Raw genomic sequence first — 12,390 nt, forward strand, 5'->3', positions numbered from 1 at the left:
AATAAACAAGTCATATTTTTAATTGTATAAGTATTTTACTATAAAACAAATTATAATATCTATGAACTTCGTAAACCGGATACGAGCTTATAGCTCAGTTGGTATACTTATCAGCAGTTATTATTAATGCAATTTATTGTAATTTATCGATTCGGGTGAAATAAATAAATTTATAAATTTTTTTACGATACATGACGTCATAAAACTGATTTAATAACGTATATATAGTAGGGCAGAACTATAGGTAAACATAAAAATGTATAGAATTGGCGTATCGAATTCTGATATAATATTAAAGTGTATGACTACAGTTAAATGTACCTACATAAATTATGCAACACTATAACGTTGGATATTTCAATATTTGATTATTTTTATCACGGTATATACCTACATGGTGTAGTGGGTACGTTCGTTTTTTAATGAAATGCATTCTTCTTCTAATATTCAGATTAATTATGTCCACACGAGTAGGTATAGACTATAGGGTAGGTACATGTTATTAATAAGTATGTTGTGCATTTTTAAGTTTCAACCAAATGAAATATTATCTATTAGCCAATGTACTCATACTTGTAAGTTATAATAGTTATATATTTTTAATGAAAATTAATAAAGTCGTGTAATGTAGTATATTTCTGATACCTAGGTATCTATTATTTATTTAGAACGAGTAAAAAATGATTTAATTATATGTTCAATGAAATAAGACACGCGTTTAAATAAAAACATAGGTATGCGTCGTTAAATATAATGTATTTATTATTCAATGAAAACGGAAAAAATGACAATTATATAATAACGTATTGATTATGACAGAATGACAAATGTAGCCATATTATTATATTGCGGTATACTGCAATACATCAAATTCGATTTTAAAATACAACCAACCGAATTTTTTAACAAACTTATAAAGTATATACCTAAAATATAATTGTATTCTATATTATTTTTTTAACAGCAAATACTAATATTGTAGTCTTGTATTTTTTTCGTTTCGTGTCGTGCTAACAACTCGACATGTATTATTGTGTTCTATGTAATATCTAATCTCCGTATTGAACTTTATGGTCATTGGTGGCCGATTCGTTCGTATATACCACTCGCTCGTCTGACAGTAACGATGATGATAACAGTAATAACCATACTAATTAATAATGATAATGTACTTAATACTGGGCATTACGAAATTCCCTTTGTATCGATTAATAATTCTACACGACAGCGCAGAGTAATCGTTTCGGTTCCCTCGTTCCGCGGCCAGCTGGTAACAAAGTATGTATTATAATAAATTCATCCAAAAGCTTATCTAACAAACGCAATTATTATTCAATTACAATATATATTACGCATGTGTGTATACGGTATACACCGTACCGCTTGCAATTATCATATCATATTACCGCACCGGTATCGATTAAGTTCGTTTTTAATCTTTTTAATTTTTTTACGCGTAGCATATTATTCGTATTCAAATACGCGACAGTACGTAATATTGACACTGCTATTATGAATCTATATAATATATTATGAGTTATGACAATAATATTATACGTTAACACAAATAGGGCACGCACACGACACACACACAAAGACATAGTGTTGGTTAATTATTGCTAGCACGCATAATATAATATTATATAGCAGTATGCCTACTATAGTATAGGTACCTATACTATACGGTAACCTATTCGACGTTCTCGTAATCTGGAGTATTCACCTGCAGCTGTTCCCCAAAATAAAAAAACCACTTAACCCCATTTTATTAAGCTCGTTGACCTCTAAATCCTCCTTCCGTGCAGATAGAAAATAATATTGTTCTACCACTTAAGGATATAAAAATATCATAATTTTATAACAATAACTGGCGACGGCACTGTTTTTTGTGTTATTTGTTATCGTATATAATACAATATAATATTATACAGTAGCTGTTGTGGTACGTCGTAGGTATACAATAATAATAATACTGCGCGTTGAGCATAATAACATATAATATCATAACGATACTATATAGGTACCACGTCGAGTGCGTTTTATGATCTTTCAACTTAATATAATAATATATATTATTACAGTACGGTCAACTTTCGATAGCTCAAAGTACAAAGGGGAAAAAAATTCAAATTTATATTTATAAAAAACAATAATTTTTAGTGTTATGTCGTTTGAACTTTGAAAGTAAGACATTTTCGAGAATAACTTTATTTCGTTTATCATGCGTACGGTTCAAAACTTATCGAAATTCAAAACGGACTGTGCAACCACTTAGGTCCTTCTAAATTGCGTACAGATCTAATATTGTATTATTATCATAATACCGCGAGGCCGATGGTTATTTGGTATTAATATATTCTAATAATATATTATATAAAGGTGTGTAACCTGTTTGATCTCATATTTTTTAACGCACGTTTGCCCACTTGTTCTTTCTGAAATCATAAAATTGCACTAAAATTTAAGGCGTACCTACGTATATTGTTATAATGGGCCTATTGTTAAAAGTTAATAAGCCACACTTGTCCAAATAAAATATGATAATATATATTATAATATTATAGTGGCGTGCTCTTATCAGTAGATGCCTATTATAATATTATAATAATTATAATTTCTATCAAATAAAATATATTATATACCTACACGGCGCGGGGCCGCTAAGTCGAAATGGAACGGGGAAGAATATCCGAACGAGCATCATCCCATTAAAACTATTAATTTTTTTTTTCTACGGTATCCGAAAGATCCTACAGCAGCAGTCGAGAACCAGATGATTGGTCGTCTGGTGTGGCCTACCGCAGCATAGACGGGTTGCGCTTCGTAGCAAACGTTTTGAATTAATTTAAAGCGTAAATAATGTAGTTATATTGTTATTATATTTTATACAATATTATGATGATAAATTATAAATAATAATATCGCATTGTGCAGCTCTCAAAAGTCGATCGCTATATAGCTCGTAATTTGTCGTGGCGTCGTGCCCGGCTGTCTCGCGATCTATCGTCGTTGATTTCGTTACGCATCGTTACTCGTTATACTATTATAAATTAATATAAAATAAAACGTAATGGTTTACCTCCACATGGACGGGTAGGTATAAGGTATATACCACAATACAGCGACGGTATATAACTTATATTATACGTGTCCAATAATTAATTATGATATCGCTCGCCGTGCGTGGTCAGGAGTATCGTTTTATAGTGATTCACGTCCATATCCGTTTTACCCAGCTAAAATATTATACCTATAACGTAAACACTAAACGAGATCGTAAAAAATCAAAACCGTCCGACCGCGTCTGACTGTCTGCCACGGCTGATGCAAAGGCGCATAGGACGTATTATTATTATGTAAATAATAATCGTTGTTCGTCGTCAACAACACTTCACAGACTCGGCTATTAAACACGACGTAAAACGAGCCTTAAGTATAATAAATATATTTATATTAAACGTGTCATTATTATTATAATACGACGTACCTTTGGTTTTTTTTCGTACGCTGTTGCTTGACCGAGACTCGCGATACTTATTATAATATTATAATAGTAATGCCTACCTATAATATATTGTGTAGTTATTTTCTGGCTAATTTACTACATAATATATTTAGGTAGCTACCCCAGGAATCGATAATATTAATGATTTTGTGAGAACTCGCTGGCAGTAGTTATAACGATGACGGTCCGTATAACATAGAAACAGTGCGTTGTTATGCGCCCGAAAAAAAACCAATTCGTCTACGCTCGTTGTTAACTATGACTGCAATATTAATAATAGCCAGTGGTATAATATTAATTATTATTATCCCCCATAGTCGCTTTAAAACGTAGGTATCGTTTTGTACGAACGGTTTTGTGATGAAACGGGAAAAGTACCTACTACCATTTTGTTTAATTGTTATGATCACTAAAATATAGGTATACAAATATATTTATTGGAAATTAGACGTTTTTTATCTCCCTACGAACGGTTATCTCTAACAATTCCGTCTCCTTCTTTTTATATACGGCCGTACGGGTGATCAAGTACCGTTTTATCTATACCGATCGCATAATATCACATCGCTTGGACCAAAATACTTTGAAGAAAAAATATCTATTATTTGTGGATTTCTTGCTTTTTTTTGTTGAAAAAATTTGCAAGGTTAGCACTGAAATTCCAACATCAGCGATCGCTCGAAATTGCAGGGGTGTGAACAAACCGCAAACGTCCTAGTGTCCTACATACTATATATATTGGGCACCTAACGGGTATACCAATATACTACGTAATGCAATTAATATAGAATTGCATTTTAGAGGCATTTTAACACTATTATATGCGCAAATACGTTAGGTATACTTGATTTCGTAGAATTATACAAATGGGTCTTACAATCTATATTATAGGTAGGAAGTCTCAAGTTTTTATAACATAAACTGTTTGTTGTGCGCGCCTTTACGTCTTACTCGCATAACAATGGAACATTATATATTTTTAATCAATGAAATCACACCCATTTATATTGTTGATTAAATTACCTTTACCGCGGTGTACTGTAATTTTTATCTCGATAGGTATCAGGTTTTGTTATTTTTATTTATTTATTTTTCATTATTATTTTACTGCTACCGGAAAATTGGATCCATATTATATTATAGTCATTCGTTAATTGCTCGTATATATTATACGTGACATGAGTACCTATAGAAAATTATTTTATATAATCTACATTAATCGTGCCGGAGTGTATAATATTATGGGTTATGGCTATCTAGTATGATGTCACGAGTCGATGGCAAATAAACAAAAAATAATCAGTATTTTTTTATTTTTAATTACCTTTTTCCGTAATCTTATCGACATTTATAAATGCAATAAAATGGGTTTTTTTTTAAACTACTGACATAAACTTGAGTGACGAGGTTAACGGTCGCGTCAGGTCGGTTTGAAACTGATTTGTCATAAAATAACACACAGGAGTACAGGACATTATTTTCAATTTAAGATTTCGATTTACTGCGACGATAGAATATATCGAATAATATCTGTTCAATAATATTATGTGTCGCTCATTTTGCGTTCGACGATCATCTGTAGACCGTAAGATTATATCATATTATTTTAGACGTATAGACATTATATTAATTATTTAGTAAATATTTCGTTTTGCGTTTTTAAAAAGAATAAAAAACCAACAAGTGAAATATTTCGTTCCATATAGGTATACCTATGCAATTGATTGGTGTTCGTAAATTTGTAATACCTATACGGGCTAAAATCAAGATTCCGTATAGGTTTAAATGTGGTATACAATTCTATAATATGATAATGAAATAAAAATTTAAAAACAATTTGATATCCGACGTTTATTTATTGTTAATTGCAATTGAAAGATTTTATCGGAAATTTCGTGTAGATGTCAATATGTCATTAGATTCTAAACATTATTATATTACTATAATAAATTATAAATTATAATTATTATATTATAATAAATTATAATAATTTACGCAAAGCCAAATATGTTTAGATTTTTAACTTAAATTCTAATAGTATCGAATTGGTATTAAAAATGTATTACAGTATAGAATAACTTATTACATTAGTTTATCCATAATGGGTGCTTTATTTAATATAATATTTATATACATATTTAACTATATATAACTTAATAAATTATTAACTAGCATTTTAGTCGATTTTGTTTTTTGATACATTATTTAATGTCGTTTTTTAATAATTTCTTTTCTTTTTTTATTGTTTCAGTCTTTTCAAGGCAGTCAAGGAAGAGCATACCTTTTCAATTCTGTGTAAGTATAATTATTTTTAATGCATACCTTTTTCGGGACTTGAAATAATAAGTCAAATACAATTATTATATTTCGTTAGCGGCGAGTCACTCTGTAACTTTGTAGACATAATAATATAAGATCGTGAATAATATTAACGTCTCTACGTTTTATTTAACGTCATCGCGCGGATACCCATTAAGTTTTTTCCCTCCTCGTTCAACATAATATAATTATAACTTAAATATTGACTTTTGTTCGTTCTCCTTTAGTGTAAACGTTGGATGCGGCCCGGCAGAAGAAAGGATTTTGTTGACCGGACTACATGCGGTCGCCGATATATATTGTGAATGCTGTAAGACCACCCTGGGTTGGAAATACGTGAGTGTACAACTACCGTGTATTTATTATTAATAACTATCATGTCAGGTGATCAACGTAATAGTGTATTGTACCTACAAAAATAAGTATATTATAAAAACAGAAAATACAATTCGAAAAAAAAGAGTTGAAAGTATACCAATACAATCAAAGTACTGCATCATAATAATATAGTAAGAGTTTTTTTTCACTTTTTAAAACATTTTGTAAAATCAATTTATCAGTATAAAAATACCCATTATATCGGTCGCCTTACATTTCGAGATCCTTTCCGTCACATCGTCATTCCGCAAACTACATAATAATATTATTGTATTTTAATTTCTTTGAACTTATATTAATGTTTACAAAATATAACATTTCACCGTAAAAATAATCCTACTCGTTATTATAATAATTCGTGAACCAAATCAGTTTTCATCATATTGTACTACGTAATACCAACAAATAACAAAACACAAATAATAATAATATATTCAATAGGTGTTATGCTATAGAGAAAATTTGCTCAGAGGATTTAATAAAGTTGGAAATGTAATTCACTGTTTTTTTTTCAAACGTATTCCATATATATAATATTGTGACGTGACTCTGCAGTTGCGTTTTGTTAATATTAGTTACATATTCAATTATAATTTGTATAGGTAATAAGTCTTCATTGTAGTTATTTTGTATCATGAAATTGATTATACATTTATTAAAATTACCTTACTACGTTATAAAATTATAACATTTAAAGCTGTTACTGAATATAGACGCAAAATAATTCACCTAGTATTCTTAGTTCTTACCCCCATTTTTCCTTCAATAATGAATTACAAAAAATATCTCAAGAATTTGAAAATAATATAGTCATTATTGTTATTAACTATATCATTTTAAAATTCTTAAGATATTTTTTCTACTACTTAAGGACTGTAGTGTTACAAACTTCTGTTTTAAAATGAGAGCCCCCCTCACTTTTTATAGGAAATTATTTAATGGATAATTTTTTTCAAAACTTAAAAAATGATAATAATATAATATACCTAATGATTTTTTGGGATAAATGTTGTTTTGGTAACGACTTGAAATCATGTAAAAATAATATTTTCAAAAACCCTTATAGGTGTTCTTAGATACAGGTATAGGTAAACTCGCCTATACTAAAAAACTCTATAACATGAACTCACCGCTTTATTTTTGTTTTTTGTTCTTGCCTATTATTATTTTTTTTCCCCAACAATGTGTATACGTGGGGTTATTCGTAACGCCTACGTACAGTATACAAGCTAAAGAACAAAATATACGTTATTATTATTTTGGTGCGTTCGTGTATGTTGCAGGAACACGCGTTCGAATCCAGCCAGAAGTACAAGGAGGGCAAGTACATAATCGAAATGGCACACATGATCAAAGAAAACGGCTGGGAGAGCCCGCCGAAGAAATGAGCTCCTATCGTCATTCTATCTATCTCTCTATCTCTCTGTCTTTCCCGCCATGCGTTTCTCTCGTCAAATATCTCTTTGTTTTTCCCTATCTGCCCCCTTCACCCAACCGTCCAACCACTCCGAAAAATTTACTGTCTCACTCACTCCCTCCCTGCCACCCTTTTTTCGTTCATCCGACCTCGAAAAGTTTGACGTTTTTCCGGACAATCTGCAGTGTTTGGTATTGCCAACCGTTGATGTTTATCGTGACCGCGATAAACGTTATCGCAGAGTTATGGCCACAACGAAGGCGAATATAATAATATTTGCAGCTGTCATAATATTTTCGCCATCGTCCTAACTCCGCTGGATATGCAAATGCGCAAATGATCACCGGTAAATGATGGAGGGAAATCTCAATTAATACGCCGGAGTTAACGTTAGACGGTTAGCTTACGGACTTATTATAATTATAAATCTAGTATTAATTAACTAATGGTGTACCTATTTATAATATTAAGTATTTATGTGATAACGTGATCGTATATAAGAGTATATAATTAATGTCGGCACTGTAATTCGGTTTCAAAAGAAACACACAAAATTAGAGATGTATACACACCTCCCAAAGCTTTTTCGATACATATTATATATTTATTATTATGGCCACAAAAACAGATTTATCGGTTTATTGATATTTTGAAATAGTGAAAAAAATAACTGTAAGTATAATAATATATTTCTTGAGTTGTACAAATAACATTGATTAAATAATATTTATTTATTTATTTTATTTCGGTCAGTTCATTTTAATAATGAGCTATATTTGTATTATTATACAACGAAAATCGATAATTATTACTATATATTATATAATATAAATTATAAATTCGAAAAATTAACGCAGGGTTTCGTTTTAAAACATTGTTTTCGTAAAATTAATTTCAATTTTATTTTTGTTTTAATATTTGTTCTTTAACAAATAGATCCGGTCAATGGCGTATTGCTTGGTAAGAATTTTGAGAAAAAAATATTTTAATTTTGTATTTTTGTGTTATTTAAATTCGTTTAAGATAATAAACTAAGACTAACCATAAAATTACTAACCCTTTAAAAAATTCAAAAAAAAAAAACAAATTCTTGATAAAAAAAATTAATATTAAAATCGTGATGCTTAAAATAATCTACCGGTTCTTATAATATACATGATATATAATATTATATAAAATTAACACATTTTTTATCCGTTGACTTTATGTCGTAATAAATTATATTAATAACATCGTTTCGGTTGGTAGGTACAGTATTTTCACATAGTTTAGCTTAATACAATTATCGGTATAAATGTTATTATCACATACAGATTACTGAGTGTCCTTATTAGTATAATATGGGGTTAGGATTTATTTTCATGAACGGGGTAACGTGTCACACGACGTTTTTTTTTTTATCACGGAAGCACCGTTACTAAAATTCATCTATACCATAATATACTAATGGACTAATGGACACGATGTAATAGTGCGCGTGTGTGACGTCGTCTTGGTAATGATAATATGTAGGTAGATAATTGTACTTTAGCATTAAAGCGTATATAAGTAGTATTGTATTTAAAGCCAAAATAATTATAAAATATAATAAGAATAAGTACTGTATCCAATATTATAATACGATATTAATGGTAGTATTTATAATAATTAGATATTATTTTTTATATTTTCAATGTAGTGCTACTTCAAATCATTGTACTTAAAACTAAAACTGGTCTCAAAAATAAAAAACAAAAAAATTCAAAAAAATAAAACATTGAAAGAGTTAGTCACTCTAAATCCATCGCTATGTTAGCAATTTAAAAAAAAAAACTTCCATTTTATTTTTGTCATCGGCTCGATTTTTTTTCGACTATATTATTTTGTATTTTTTTTTTATTATTATTATTATTAAAGTTCCTGTGAAAACAACAAACTTTTCCGCTTGTCCTTGACAAAACTGATCTCAAAATATAATAAAATATGTTTTATTATGTTTTTATTAACTAACAGAATGGGCGAGTTATATAAATATTTTACTGGGAACGTAAAATCCTGTATACTGCACCAACAGAAATGCAACTAGCACAACTCTGTTATTTATATAATATATGATCATCTGGGGAATCGTTTGTTATAATATGCGTTCTCGTCCTAATAAATATATTTCCGAGCCACATCTTGTGAGATTTGCCTATGACTTTGTGCGTATTCGCTGAGAATCATTACAAACTGATCAAGTGCCCAATACATAATTTTTTTAATATTATCCAACTATATCGATATTATCGATCGATAAATATTGATTTATCGCGGAAGAGTAGAAAAAAATATATGTATAATATATTTATCATATTGTCAGGTTCGTATTTTCAAATAGAAATTTGTTTTTTCTCTTTTTTTTAGTTAGTTCACTTTCTTTTTTTTGACTAGTAGGTACCTATGTCCATTCACGTAATCGATGACCAATCCTGATCCCTTTGTTTTCAATGATCGGTAGACATAATGTGTTTTATACAATATATCTATCTCTTCACTTTTACTATTATTATTTTATAACTTTTTAAAATATCTAGTCTAGTACCTATTATAATATATTTCAATAGCATAATTATTATTCGTGTTTCAGTAGGTTTTCACTTGGAAATTAATAAGAACTATTTTAATATTTATCGTTAGTCTAATCAATAATAGTGAGATGTTAGGGATCAAATTACGTATTATATGTATTATAAGTTATTATGTAATAAAAGTATTTGAATGTATAAGATAGACTTATGTGTGCTTTTATTGCTATAATTGTAAGCACATAAGACCCCATTAAAACTTACTTCTAGTGTTGCTATATTTCCAAAAACTAACAATTTAATATTAGCTGTATTTTTGTGTAATACATGTCAAAAGTATTCAGATTATTTTAAATATTTGACAAGAAAATAATTTTTGTTTAAAAATAAATTAAAAATACATCAATACCTACATAGGCATAGGTTATAACTATAATATATACATACGTATTAAAATACATATGTTTGTCCGATGTTGGAAATATAGGAAGTATTGATGCTACCTAAAAAAAAATTTTTTGTTGTTTAAGTTTTATAAATAATATTATTATTAAGTTATTTTAACGTATTGTTTTTTAAAAATTTTATACTTAACATCTATATGTTTAATGTTTATATATTAAGTTTCGATTTAGGAACGTTAACCTATTATTTTGAGTTGTGATTTTTTTTTCAAAATGTGTATGATAATTAAATAAAAAACATTATCTGTGAATAATGCATTTATTTAATTCTATTGTTACCTGATCATAGTTATTTATATTACACATTAAATTTGTTTGAATGTGTTATGTTAATAATACACGAAAAAAACAGATAGTATAAATATATAATATAATATTTATTTATTTAAAAAACATGTTTGATTATATATCACACTATAATAATTATATTATTATACAAAACAATAGAACGCTGAAAATATCATAATATATTTATAGATAATATTATTTATTCTTAAAAATAACTATACAGTTTACAATATTTGTCATTGTTATTATTATTATTATTATTATTATTATTTATAAAGTTATATATTCTGCTAAAAGCATATAAAACCTTATAACTATATTAAAGTTGTAGCAATGAGTATTGAGGTACCTATTATTCATATTGTACTGAGACCTTGAAACATTACTTAACCTATAACCCTGCCAGCAATTCGGTAATTGATGCGCCGTATAAAATGCCGACTATTTCTTAAGCCCCAAAATTGGATTCGCCAAATCTAATGGTGATTGAACATGACTGATAAGGCAGAATTCGTTTTTTAATCTTGAAAAATACCCGTAATGCGTTGGTTTATCTTAATTGATATCTGTCTTAATAGTAGTCATGTTTGGTTTCTTGTTAGATTGAGGAACTAAAGCCGAATCACACAGATTATGTCGAAATCTAGCCCCTTAATATTATTATACCTATATATATATAAATATAATAATAATAATATATTATAAACTATAAAAATCCCAACACGACAGAAGTGCGAAATCTACTCACATAATATGTATAATATTATAGCAATTCCACGCTTGGTTTTGAATTACGTACAGTTCAATGACTAGAAGTGAGAACATATAGGTTAGCTCATTTGTTACGCTGTCAATGAACATTAATCGAGATGGTAAAAAAAAACTAATTGAAATACACAGTACGGCGTCTATTCTCGTGGTTACTATTATAGGTACTTTCAAAGTCTTCAATTCGATATTGTCAATTGAATCAATTCTTCGTTACCTACCACTTACCAGTTTATAACATTATAAATTGGATTTATATGTACTAAGAAAATAAATTGTGTTCTACGATTGTAATTTGATTTTCTGTTAAACAATTACCGTTTAAATTTTATTTTATTAAAGCTCTTATTAAACATAAAATATATATTGACCAGATATAACCTAGGTACTTCAGACATTTAAAACATATTTTTCAAACAATTTATTTTTGATCAGATACCTATAAAAACAATAACTGCTTGGTTGGTGTAAAATTATTATTTTAATGAAAATAAATCAAGTTTCCAATAACCGTCACACGAATTTATCGGTTAAAATCTTTGTTAACATTTCAGTCCACATTTGACTCATTCGACAATACAATATTGCATCATATTACCCTATTGTGTAGGTACTTTATTTTATATTTAAATAGGTTTTTTGTTTTAATGTCGTCAATACATGACGTAGCTTTAACGATTTTTATTTTTTACTGACCATAATACC

At 28.6% G+C, this 12,390-nt stretch overlaps 1 protein-coding gene across 1 annotated transcript in view; it reads left to right on the forward strand.

The window, feature by feature from the left end:
• LOC100166895 (protein yippee-like 1) overlaps positions 1 to 10,880 on the forward strand; it is a 43,421-nt gene extending 32,541 nt beyond the window's left edge. Inside the window, exons 3-5 of the mRNA XM_001948498.5 lie at positions 5,757 to 5,800; positions 6,052 to 6,160; positions 7,486 to 10,880. Coding sequence (XP_001948533.1) covers positions 5,757 to 5,800; positions 6,052 to 6,160; positions 7,486 to 7,590 — 258 coding nt within the window. The 3' untranslated portion in view covers positions 7,591 to 10,880. The remainder of the gene's footprint in view (positions 1 to 5,756; positions 5,801 to 6,051; positions 6,161 to 7,485) is intronic.
• The last annotated feature ends 1,510 nt before the right edge of the window (positions 10,881 to 12,390 follow it).

The sequence above is a fragment of the Acyrthosiphon pisum genome, chromosome A1 (assembly GCF_005508785.2).
Source record: "Acyrthosiphon pisum isolate AL4f chromosome A1, pea_aphid_22Mar2018_4r6ur, whole genome shotgun sequence".
In the NCBI taxonomy this organism is placed as follows: domain Eukaryota; kingdom Metazoa; phylum Arthropoda; class Insecta; order Hemiptera; family Aphididae; genus Acyrthosiphon; species Acyrthosiphon pisum.